The following is a 13,449-nucleotide window of genomic DNA, read 5'->3' as shown; positions in this document are numbered from 1 at the left end:
CATTTGAAATGTTTCATTTTAAGATTTGTTTGATTCGTTTGATCTTCCAATTGTTTGTAACAATAAAATTTGAAGGTGCAGGATGGAAATTTTTTCCTGAAGGAACACATTTCTAACATCGTATGTGGGTTTTCGATTAGGAAATTACATTTGTTCTAAAATCGAATGTTAAAAGGCAAGCACACTTTTGAATTACATTCGTCCAGTATTTTTGCACAAATTTTTATTTGAAAATCTACTAGCGTATGGCCAGCTTAATGCCCAGCTCTGAGCCAATTACGGACTCCTGGTACTGCAGTGGAAACTCCTGCAGCTGGTGTGGGCACCTCCAGCTCACACCTTACTATATCTGCAGGATTATTTCTCAGTTTAAGTGGTCCTAGTACAGTGATGTGGCGAACCTTGGCACCCCAGATGTTTTGGAACTACATTTCCCATGATGCTCAACTACACTGCAGAGTGCATGAGAATCGGGAAATGTAGTTCCAAAACATCTGGGGTGCCAAGGTTTATCATCACTGACCTAGTATATCAGATCCACTATATTGTCAAAAAGTATTGGGACACCCGCCGTTCCATGAAGTTTAATGGCATCCCAGTCTTAGTCCGTAGGGTTCAGTATTGAGTTGGCCCACACTTTGCAGCTATAACAGCTTCAACTCTTCTGGGAAGGCCATCCACAAGGTTTAGTGTGTGTGTGTGTCTATGGGAATGTTTGACCATTCTTCTAGAAACATATTTGTGAGGTCAGGCACTGATGTTGGATGACAAGGCCTAGCTTGCAGTCTCCGCTCTAATTTATCCCAAAGGTATTCTATCGGGCTGGGGTCAGGACTCTGTGCAGGCCAGTCAAGTTCCTTCACCCCAAACTCGCTCATCCATGTCTTTATGGATCTTGCTTTGTGCACAGTCATGTTGGAACAGGAAGGGGTCATCCCCAAACTATTCCCACAAAGTTGGGAGCATGAAATTGTCCAAAATGTCTTGGTATGGTGACACCTTAAGGGTTCCCTTCACTGGAACTAAGGGGCCAAGCCCAACCCCTGAATAACAAACCCACACCATAATTTCCCCTCCACCAAACTATTTGGACCAGTGCACAAAGCAAGGTCCATAAAGACATGGATGATGAGTTTGCGGTGGAGGAACTTGACTGGCCCGCACAGAGTTCTGACCTCAACACGATAGAACACCTTTGGGATGAATTAGAGTGGAGACTGCGAGCCAGACCTTTCATAGTTACATAGTAGGTACGGTTGAATAAAGACAACAGTCCATCTAGTTCAACCTGTGTAGATAATCATTTCCCCTATCCCTGTATATTGTGTTATTTAAGATGCATGTCCAAGAGTCTTTTAAAAATATCAATATTCTCCGCTGACACCACTTGTGGAAGAGAGTGAAAAGCCCCCTGCGCAGTTTAGGCTCTGTTCACATCTGGGCGTTTTTCTGCTCAAAGCCTCAACTCTAAAAACGCCCAACAAGACAAATCCCATTCATATCAATGGCCCCTGTTCACATCTGAGCGTTCTGTCGCCTAAAGCTTAAAAAAGTATATTTCTTTTTTTGGTAAATTACAGGCGTTTTAATTCTTTTACATTAGTGAACTTTTTTAAATTCAAAATGGCTGTTCAAAAATTCAGCAAAAACTCAGAAAAAAAAAAATGGACTGAAAAACGCCTGTAAAATAGCAATGCCTTGATGTGAACAGAGCCTAAAGGTTAAACCACTTCTCCTCCAATGTCCTCCAATCTCATTGTGTGGCTCCATGTCCTCTTACACCCGCTGAGATTAAACAGCTTTTTTCCTATGCTGGGGTCACCATTAAGGTATTTGTAAATCTCTATCATGTCCCCTATCAAACGTTTTTTCTCCAGCGAGAATAAATGTAGTGTTTGTAGTTGCTCCTCATATTTGAGGTCCTCCAGAACCCTTATTAATTTAGTTGCCCTTCTTTGGACTCTCTCCAGCTCCGGCACATTCCGTCTGAGGACTGGTGACCAGAACTGCATGGAATACTCCAGATGTGGCCTAACCAGAGTTTTATAAAGTGGCAGGTTTATAGTTTTATCCCTGGAATGTATCCCTTTTTAATGCATGCTAATATTCTGCCGGCTTTGGTAGCTGCAGCTTGACATTGCATTCTATTGCTCAGCCTATCTTCCACTAGGGCCCCCACCCAGATCTTTCTCCATCCTTGACTCCCTCAGGAGGTTCTCCCCCCCTAGTGAGTAGTAGTTTGCGTTTATGTTTTCAGCCTTCAAGTGAATTATTTTACATTTCTCCACATTAAACCTCATTTGCCACGTAGTTGCCCACTCTATTATTTTGTTCAGGTCTTTCTGTAAAATTTCTATATCCTGATGTGAAGTTCTTGCCCTGCTTCTTTTTGTATCGTCTGCAAAAACTAAGATTGAGCCATTCATCCCATCCTCTAGATCATTTATGAATACATTAAATAGAATTGGTCCCCAAGACAGAACCTTGGGGTACCCCACTTACCACTCCAGACCTGAGTACATGTTATTTATCACTACCCTTTGGACGTGCCCCTGTAACCACTTTTCTATCTAAGAACAAACCTTATGGTTCCTACAGACCTCAGTTTGTAAATTAAGCGTTTATGGGGAAATGTATCAAATGCTTTTGCAAAATCCAGATACACCACATCCACAGGCCTCCTCCTATCTAGACGGCAGCTCACCTCCTCATAGAATGTTAACAGATTGGTCTGGAAAGAACGACCTTTCGTAAACTCCATGGGCGTAGCATAAGGGGTTGCAGAGGTCACAATTGCAACCCCGCCCCTAGCCTCCCTGTAATATTATTATATCCTCCACAAAGTCCAGCTCCGATCTGCCCTAGGGCCCCACAGCCAAGCTCCAGTACTAGAGCATGGCTTTGCCTTTCACAGTACACACCCCTTTGGCTGGGGAGAAGCTGTGTGCCATTTCATGAATGGAGAGGAGCACCAGGTGAGAACAGCCCAGGATGGGGAAGTGTCTGTGTGTTGGCAACATGGAATGGTAACTGAGCTCAACGAGTTAACGGGAGGAGAGTGCCGTCCTGTAGCCACGATGGGACTGATGTCACTGGTGAGGTATGACACCATTCATTATCTTCTAGTCACTAGCTGGGATTCTCTGTACCCCTCCCCCACCCGGGGATGTCTACTTATCCCACTTCCCTGACAACTGGGGAAAAGACACGTACCTCCGGGAGGAGACCTTCCCCCAACACTGACATAGAAACCTTCAAAAATTGCTAAAACAAATCCCTTAACACCTCCTGAGGGGCTGCAGGCTCCAGATTTGTCACATGGCTTTGCCCCCCCCCAGATCTAAGTTGCGACCCCCCCCCCCCAAAGCCCCCTGACCACCCCCTCCACCCTGGATGCTAAGCCCCGCTGCTGAGCTTCTTTCCTATTACAGCACTCTATACTGCTCCTCCACAGGGCTCAAATCACATTCCTTTACAAGCCATGATCTGCACAGGGTGTATCTGCCTACTGCAACTACATTGCCATTCCGACCAGGGGATTTCACAGGTCAGAACGGCAACACACAAGCCAGATACACCCTGTGAAGGCTGATAGACTGTGTGTAAAGGAATGTGATTTCAGCCCTGTGTAGTGTGGGGGGGGGGGGGGGGAGCTGTATACAGTGCTGGAATGGCAAAGGAGCTCTGCCCAGTGACCTGCCAGGGGTCCCCGTCCTCTGGTTCTCCAGGGGTGACCCCCGTCCTCTAATGTAAGGAGGAACTCTGGGAACTCTAAACTCTTAAGCCACTTTGAGCATCTTGGCATGTGTTAGGTGTATCTGCACACATGGTGGAAGTGGTGGGTGGTAGTGGGGGGGGGGGGGGGGGCCCAGGTCAACTTTTGCATCGGGCCCACAAGCTTCAAGCTACGCCTCTGGTAAACTCTTCTCGTCCAACATCAGTGCCTGACCTCACAAATGCCGTTCTGGAAGAATGGTCAAAGATTCCCATAGACACACTCCTAAACCTTGTCGACAGCCTTCCCAGAAGAGTTGAAGCCATTATAGCTGCAAAGGGTGGGCCAACTCTATTGAACCTTACGGACTAAGCCCTTGTGCACACGGTCGGACATTCTGCCAACCAAATCCGTTGGATTTTGTCAGACGGATTTTGTCCATCGGATTGTGTCCGAAACTGTTGCATACACACGGTCGGACCAAGTTGTCGGAAAATTCGATCGTTCAGGACGTGATGACGTTATTTCGTTACGACGGGACTACGTTCATGCTAGTAGCCAATAGCTTTGGTGTAGGAATTTGATCTGAGCATGCGCGGCACTTTGTCCAATCGGAATTCTCTACACATGATCGGAGTATGTCCGATCGGACCAGTTTGTCAGAAAATATTTCCAACAAGTTGGAAAATTGGGTCAGACGGAATCAGTCCGATGCATACCACACACAGTCGGATTATCCGACAACACGGTCAGATAGGACACATTCCGATGGATTCTCCGACCGTGTGTACAAGGGCTTAGACTGGGATGCTATTAAGGTTCACGTGCGTGTAAAGACAAGCGTCACAATACTTTTGGTAATATAGTGTATATTTCAGGAAAAGTAACAACTTCATTGTCAGGGGAAGATCAAATTACTTCCCTTGACAATGTCTCTCATGCTTTGTTTTTCAGAAGGATAGCCCATCTTTGTTCAGGACTTATCCAGCATCCCCTTTCTGGACTAAAATGCTGTCTCAGAAATGATGTAATCATGCAAATCCTAGCGCTTGTGCAGTTCTTGGCTGTGTTCACAAACGTCTAACACACATCAGCCTCTCATCTTGGGACTTGCTACAACGTTACAATGTACAGTCTGATCCCTAGAGGAGAGGAGACTTAGGAAGTGATCCTTCCTGCCTGCAGCAGACTGATGACATCATCTTAGCCTGGGCATAGGACTGGAGCTAAAAAGGATAGCTTCAGGTAGGGAGAGCTTTTCTGAAACATATTGTTGCTATAGATTGAGAATTATCAGGAATTTATGCAGGCGAACGTTTAAGTAAAGTTACCGAAAAGTCTGAAAATGAAAGTTTAAAGTGAAGCTCTACTCCTGGGGAAGGGTTAGATCCCCTGTTACCAAAACCAGAGGCGGGCAGTAATTAACACAGTGTAGACATCAGTAAAAACCATAACGGCCTTCCTTTATTTTATTCATTACTTAAAGTGGTTGTAAAGCTTCTGTTTTTTTTTTTTTTTTAATAAATAACAAAACATACCTATACTTACCTGTTCTGTGCAATTGTTTTGCAATTGTTTTGCACAGAGCAGCCCTGAGCCCTTGGTGTCCCCCGCAGGCGCTCCAGGCCCCTCCTGTTCATTTGGTGCCCCCAGGGAAGTGACCCAGATAGGTGTCCCTACCCAAGGCTAGATGGCAATCACTGGTTGGGTGAGAGCCAATGAGATTTTATCCAAATAATATTGTATATAAAAACACTCTCAGAAAAAGGGGATTATATAATGATAAATAGTACCAAAAGAAATATACTGTACATGCTATATAGTAACCGTCGCTATGGGGTACTGCTCTTTACCTGTACACCTTCATTAACTGCTTCCCGACTGCCTCACGCCGATATATGTCGGCAGAAGGGCTCGTACAGGCAGAATCACGTACCTGTACGTTGCCTTTTAAGAGGCGACGTGCTCATGGGAAGCTCCGCGGGTCCCGTGGACTCGATCACCGCAGGGATACCCGCGATCGCCTCACGGAGAGATGCTAAAGTAAACAAGCATCCCCCTGTTCTGCCTAGCAACAGTGACACTGATCTCTGCTCCCTGTGATTGGAGCAGAGATCAGCGATCTGTAAAACACAGCCACGCCCCCTCACAGTTAGCAACACGCCCCTAGGACACATTTAACCCCTATCCTGCCACCTAGTGGTTAACCCCTTCACTGCCATTTACACAGGAATCAGTGCATTTGTACAGCAGTGATTGCTGTATAAATTACAATGGTCTCAAAAATGTCCAATGTGTCCGCCGTAATGTCGCAGTCACAATAAAAAAAAAAAAAAAATAAATAAATAAATCGGCGATTGCCGCCATTAAAAAAAAAAAAAATTGATTAATAAAAATGCCATAAAACTATCCCCTATTTTGTAAATGCTATAACTTTTGTGCAAACTAATCAAAGCTTATTGCGATTTTTTTTTACCAAAAATATGTAGAATACGTATCAGCCTAAACTGAGGAAAAAAAACACATACACACATATATATATATATATATATATATATTTGGGGGATATTTATTATAGCAAACAGTAAAAAATAATGCGTTTTTTTCTAAATTGTCGCTCTATTTTTGTTTATAGCACAAAAAATAAAAAACGCAGAGGTGATCAAATACCACCAAAAGAAAGCTCTATTTGTGGGGAAAAAGGGAGGTCAATTTTGTTTGGGAGCCACGTCACACGACCGCGCAATTGTCAGTTAAAGCGACGCAGTGCCAAATCGCAAAAAAGTGCTCTGATCAGGAAGGGGATAAATTCTTCTGTGGCTGAAGTGGTTAAAAGTGTACTTGTTGCCTCTAGCAACCAAAGTGGGCACTGTACCCAAGATCTGCTGATCGTGGGTGCAATGTTTTGCAGGTTCCTACGTAAAAAAAAAATAATAATAATTTATATACATATATATAAAATAATAATAATAATAAAAATGTATCTTTTTTCCTACAAAACTATGAGCATTTATAATTTTTTACTAAAATATGAACTTAGCCTTTAATACAGATTGTGGACAGCGAGGGTAGATTTATACGGGCATCTAAATCTGCCTTTCCTCTGAAGCCTGATCTGCTTTTGGATTGCGCTTCAAAGGCTACTGCCAGGTGGTGAGGAAGCAATGCAACGCCTCCTCGCCGCCTCTTTTAATCCTATTTTTTGCAGACAAATTTGCAGAAACCATGTGCACTGCACACAGCTGCAGGGCATCTGCGGGGCTCCTCCATTTACTTGAATATTTCGGGTTCGGTGGGCATGCCGCCCATTACGTCTGGTAAACGTAGCCGCGAACATAAAGCGAAGCATTGCGCCCGTGCCATGTAAACACTGCCATCCGCTGCTTAATGCAGCTTAAGGGGTGGGGGCGGGCATTTTTTCCGCCCTCCCCGAACCACACGTCTAAATTAAGCCTAAGGGGTTAAACTAGGATAAACAACAGTTAGTGGCGGATTGGTTGCTCAGTGTATCTTTAGAACCCCTTGTATTTCATCCTGACATACTGCAACAGTTCTGTTACCCTTAGCAACTAATCAGAAGCCATTTTATCTCCAACACGCACTATGAACTAGATTTACAGTATGTATACACTATATTACCAAAAGTATTGGGACGCCTGCCTTTACACGCACATGAACTTTAATGGCATTGACTGCAATGGCAGTCTTAGTCTGTAGGGTTCAATTTTGAGTTGGCCCAACCTTTGCAGCTATAACAGCTTCAACTCTTCTGGGAAGGCTGTCCACAAGGTTTAGGAGTGTGTCTATGGGAATGTTTGACCATTCGGCCAGCATTTGTGAGGTCAGACACTGATGTTGGACGAGAAGGCCTGACTCAGTCTCCGCTCTAATTCATCCCAAAGGTGTTCTATGGGTTTGAGTTCAGGACTCTGTGTAGGCCAGTCAAGGTCCTCCAGCCCAAACTCACTCATTCATGTCTTTATGGACCTTGCTTTGTACACTGGTGCTCAGTCATGTTGCATCAGGAAGGGGCCACCCCCAAACTGTTCCCACAAAGTTGGGACCATGGAATTGTCCAAAATGTCTTGGAATGCTGATGTCTTAAGAGTTCCCTTCACTGGAACTAAGGGGCCAAACCCAACCCCTGAAAAACAACCCCACACCATAATCCCCCCTCCATCAAATGATTTGGAGCAGTGCACAAAGCAAGGTCCATAAAGACTCACCTTTCATTCCCATGGTTTAACGTAGAACTGAACTCTGCAAGAACATACTTGTGCAACATCCCCTCTTCAGTGCCGAAATCTTCTTCCAGGTACAGGGTCTTCTTGAATTTTGATTGGCCAGCGCAAGGTGACGTAACTCCTGCACATGCACACAGGGGATCATTTCGGCACCAAGACATGCCTAGGGAAGTAGAGAGAGATCTGCTGTTTCTAGTGATCAGGAACAGCGATCTCTCTCTACTCCCAGTCAGTACACTTCCCCACAGTTAGAATCACTCCCTAGGACACACTTTACCCCTTGATTGCCCCCTAGTGTTAACGCCTTCCCTGCCAGTGTCATTTATATAGTAAGCAGTGGCTATTTTTAGCTCTGATCGCTGTATAAATGTCAATGGTCCCAAAAAAGTGTCAGAAGTGTCCGATCTGTCCACCACAATGGCGCAGTCCTGCTACTAAAACGCTGATCACCGCCATTACCATTAAAAAAATGAATAATAAAAATGCCATAAATCTATCCCCTATTTTGTAGATGCTATAACTTTTGCGCAAACCAATCAATATACACTTTTTGCGATTTTTTTTGTACCAAAAATATGTAAAATACATATCGGCCTAAACCAATTAAGAAATTCGTTTTTTTGGGGATATTTATTATAGCAAAAAGCAAAATATATATTTTTTTCAAAATTGTCGCTCTTTTTTTGTTTATAGCTCAAAAAATTAAAACCACAGAGGTGATCAAATATCACCAAAACAAAGCTCTATTTGTGGGAGAAAAAAAAGGACCTCGATTTTGTTTGGGTGCACGACTGCGCAATTGTCAGTTAAAGCGCCGCATCGCAAAAAAGTGCCTGGTCAACAAGGGGGCAAATCCTTCTGAAGCTGAAGCAGTTAAAGTGATTGTAAAGTCTCAAGGTTTTTCACCATAATGCATTCTGCATTAAGGTTAAAAACCTTCTTTGCTGCAGCTACCCCCCCAGAGCCCCCCCCCCTTTTTCTTACCTGAGCCCATCCGATCCAGCAATGCTCACAGCCCAGCGGCTCCAGCTGCTGTCTCTGTCCTCATTGGACAGACTGATAGTAGCAGGACCCATTGGCTCCTGCTGCTGTCAGTCAAATCCAGTGACACGGGGGGCAGGGCCGAGTCCCTCTGTCTGTGTTAATGGACGCAGCAGTGGGACTCAGGATTGAGCCCGCACGGGTGCCCCCCAGGGAAAGCAGCTGATCCTGGGAGCACCCAATGAAGGGGAGGAGCCAGGAGTGCCGGTGGGGCACCCCAGAAGAGGAGGATTGGAGGGGGCCACTCTGTGCAAAACCCTTGCACAGAGCAAGTAAGTATGGCAGGTTTGTTATTTTTATTAAAGAAAAACCTTTACAATCACTTTAAGTGCCAAGAATGGTGTGAAACGCGTTAGCTGTATGCTATATTCCTCATCTAGACATTGTGAATTGTCATTGTGGATTCTGTATCAATAAAGGTGATTTTATGGAAGTGCGGCCAGCCAGACTTTCTTCACTTTGGGATTCCTGTGACGTACAGGGTCAGCGCCCATCAGTGTGCAGTGGGATTAGTAAAGACTGACCCTGAGCCGTATCTCACTCGCTCTATCTGCATTGTACGCATGCGCGTACTTATGCTCAGAACTGCCTATTCCTGTCACATCCTATAATTCATCTGGGTATCAACATCTGGGTATCAAATTTATTTTATGTTATATAGTCCAATACGTGCGTGAGCCCTTAGTCTGTGATATCAATAGAGGAATATGTGGAACAACACAAAAAAAATAACTAATAATAAAAATAAATAATATTCTAAACATACTATCATTACATGTAATAACCACATACCGTTATTAGAATACAATATAAATCACGACAGTGGTCCTTTTAGAAGACAATCTAAGATGTAATAGCCCATGGCAACCAATCAGAAAAAAATATTTTCTCAGAGCATAGAAAAGGTAAAATCTGATTGGTTGCTCTGGTTTTACTACACTTTGCACATCATTGTTGCCTTACCTGCTATTAGAATTTTATGACGGATTATTTATTTTTTTTTGCAGTTGGTCATTAGCAATGCCGTACGTTACATTCTCTAATTGCGGTTTGTGTTATTAAATAAGCCCCGGGCTTGGCGGCGTGACATGTGCCATCCCACCCCACTGTGGCAAGGCGCTAGAAAGGGGGGGGGGGGGGGGACACAGAGAGCTCTGTACCTGCTTCCTGAGAGCCTCAAAGGCTGCACTGATGGTGTGCACTCTGGTTCTCTCCCTGGCATTAGCCAGCAGCCTCCTCGTCTGCTGGATGGCTTTGATCTCTGTAGAGACGCCTGCTGGCTCCCCCAGCCGTTTCCTAGGCGATGAGCAGGGGTCTGGGCTTCCGTTGTTGTAGGTGACTTGAGAGACTGACAGGTAGGAGGTCTCTGGGGGTCGCTGGCACACCACAATCCTGGAAGGCAGCCTCTGATCCCCGTAGGGCTTGGTCTCCAGGCTGTCGGTCGCCAACAAGCCCTTGTTCCCCGGGGCGGCCACGCTCCTCAAATCCAGAGCATCCTCCATTCCCTCTTCGGCCGCCCCGTCCATCAGCTCGGCGCCGGGTCCCGGCAGAGCGCCCCCCTTTAAGCCAGAGTCCACTTTCAAGTCCACTTTAAAAGTTTGGTAGCCATTCATGGGCTTGATGACCTCCCTGCTCTTCCTCTTCAGCCTCTTGAGACCAGAGATGTCCTTGATGCAGTGGCCCTTCCACTGGGGATCCTCTAGGATCTGGAGGTTCCTCATGAGGGACAGCGTCCTGCGGTGGCCGCTCGGGGGAGTTGAAGAGATACCTTTTATTGGCTTAACTTGAAGAAGAGATTAAAAATTGCAAGCTTCCCAAGACCAAGTCAGGTCTCCTCGCCCGGCATGGTAGGACTGTGTGCCGTGCAAGTCAGAGTGTCATTTGATGTCCCTGCCGCATTGCCAACATTTTTGGGGAAGGCACACAGGGCTCCATCTGTGTTTGTTTAGCCTCAGCTTACACAGAAGCCCTGTTAGTGAGATCAGTCAGCGAGCCGCCTGTTACAAGCAGACTGCCTCACACAGCCAAAAAGACTTCCCTGCCCCAGCCACACAGATGAGCTGATTTAAAGGAGCAGGAAGCTTTTTTTTTTTTTTTTTTTTTTTCGCCCCCTCTCTGGCTTTCTCCTTTTCTCTCTCTCTCTCTCCCCAAAAGCAGCTGGCCTGCCAATCTCCTTTGTTCTGCTGTCTCCGCGAAGCTGTTTCCTTTAAAACTTAGCAATGCCTGGAAAAAAAAAAAAAAATGATACATGATATTATTGTGTCGGGGATTGCACTCTTTGTCCAATCACACCACTGACAATGAGGGAAGGTGGTCCACATAGGTGAAGAAGAACACCTACAACTACTTACTGTACACTAAACAGGAAAAGTATGCCTTGTACTTCATTGATATACACAAGGGGATTTATAGATGTACTTAGATATGGGTAATAGAGGAAGAAAAGAACAGAAGAGCAAGAAAATAGATAGATAGATAGATAGATAGATAGATAGATAGATAGATAGATAGACTGACGGAATAGAGGTAGTTGTTGGATAGGCATACATAATATAGATAGATACATTACAGATAGGTAGATAGATAGGCTCATCAATAGACAAATACTGTATGTATTGTGCAGAATGACAGATTTATTGATTTGATATAGTTACATAAATAGATATATCACAGAAAAAGGCTTGGTTCACATATATGCGATTTGGAATGCGTTTTTAATCGCATTCGATTCGCATAGCATTTGAATCGGACAGGCTCTCAATGAGAGAGCCGGTTCACAAATGCCTGGGGCGGCAGCAATGCATTTCTAAGAAGGCTCCTGTGCGATCTTAGATCCAGTTTAGGTGCGAAATTAAAGTAAAACATTTGCACCTGAACAGGTGAACAAAACCACATCAGACTCCGGACTGCAAAACGAAGCCTGACATCTGTGAACCCAACCTGATAGATAGATAGATAGATAGATAGATAGATAGATAGATAGATAATACATGTATCAATAGACTAAAGATAGGATAAATAGATAGACAAGATAGATGGATTATAGATAGATAGATAGCTAAGAAATTGATTGATAGATTAGCGATAGAATAAATAGATGGATAGATAAGATAGATAGACAGATTATAGATAGATAAGAAATCGATCAATAGATTAGAGATAGAATAAATAGATACATACATACATAGCAGATAGGTACATCAATAGACAAATATTTACTGTGCAAAACTACAGATATATTGATTAGAGACAATCAAATAGATAGGAAGATAGAAAGATTAATAGATGAGAGATACATTAAAGCTAAAACAGAGATAAGATAGATAGATAGATAGATAGATAGATAGATAGATAGATAGATAGATAGATAGATAGATAGATAAGAAACCGATCGATAGATTAGAGATATAATAAATAGATAGATAAGATAGATGGAATATAGTTAGATAGATAAAAAACGATCAATAGATTAGAGATAGAATAAATAGATGGATAGATAGATTATAGATAGATAAAAAAACGATCGATAGATTAGAGATAGAATAAATAGATAGTATTCAATAAATATAAATGGATACATACATTACAGATCAATAGACAAATATTTACTGTGCAAAACTACAGATATATTGATTAGAGACAATTAAATACATAGGAAGATAGAAAGATTGATAGATGAGAGATATATTAAAGCTAGAACAGAGATAAGATAGATAGATAGATAGATAGATAGATAGATAGATAGATAGTGGCTTAGTGGTTAGCACTCACTCCTTGCAGCACTGGGGTACTTGGTTCAAATCTTAGCCACTACTTGCATGTAGTTTGTATATCCTCTCTGTGTTTGCATGGGTTTCCTCCACACTCTAAAGGTAGGCTAATTAGCTGTCTAAATTGCCCCCAGTATGTGTCCATAAATTGGTTATACACTTTCTGCATGCTGATCCCAAGCCTTCGTAAACCAGGGAGGTTAAGGAAAGACCTGGTAAAAAAACTCACCAAGAAAATTCTTTGGAAAGCGCTCTCAGGTATATCAGACATTCTGGTCAAAGAACCAACTGAATGGATAACTGACACACAGTTGTTTCATACACCTTGCATAGCAACTCAGATGCTTCAAAACCTAGGGGTGCTCTATTATGTATACCCTAAATCAATAAAACACCTCTGCCCTGCCCCATTCATCACTTCACTATTGGTCAGTGAGGTCACCCAGCACAGTGGGGGGCCAGGAGGAGCAGTATTTGTATATATGATTCTCCCTAAGGAAGACTTTCTCAGCCTTATTCCCCAAAGGAACCCCTGAGATAATATCCAGGTCTTGGGGAAGCTCAAATTATTGGTGTCTAGTGGAAATAATGGCCCCAAAATTGATGGTCAGTGGGAAGAATGTCCTCCTTATAGTGGTGGTCAGAAGCAAGAATGCCACCCTCATAGTGGTGGCCAGTG

At 43.6% G+C, this 13,449-nt stretch overlaps 1 protein-coding gene across 1 annotated transcript in view; it reads right to left on the bottom strand.

Annotated features, from left to right (window-relative positions):
- The window catches only part of ATOH8 (atonal bHLH transcription factor 8), a 109,543-nt gene extending 96,693 nt beyond the window's left edge, over nucleotides 1-12,850 (bottom strand). The window contains exons 1-2 of the mRNA XM_077477958.1: nucleotides 12,772-12,850; nucleotides 10,161-11,223 (exon numbers count right to left, since the gene is read on the bottom strand). Coding sequence (XP_077334084.1) covers nucleotides 10,161-10,721 — 561 coding nt within the window. The 5' untranslated portion in view covers nucleotides 10,722-11,223; nucleotides 12,772-12,850. The remainder of the gene's footprint in view (nucleotides 1-10,160; nucleotides 11,224-12,771) is intronic.
- Between the last annotated feature and the right edge of the window lie 599 nt (nucleotides 12,851-13,449).

The sequence above is a fragment of the Lithobates pipiens genome, unplaced genomic scaffold (assembly GCF_037356315.1).
Source record: "Lithobates pipiens isolate NorthernLeopardFrog02 unplaced genomic scaffold, aLitPip1_a1.2 Scaffold_13, whole genome shotgun sequence".
Lineage (NCBI taxonomy): Eukaryota > Metazoa > Chordata > Amphibia > Anura > Ranidae > Lithobates > Lithobates pipiens.
This window is presented reverse-complemented; position numbering and strand designations above follow the sequence as displayed.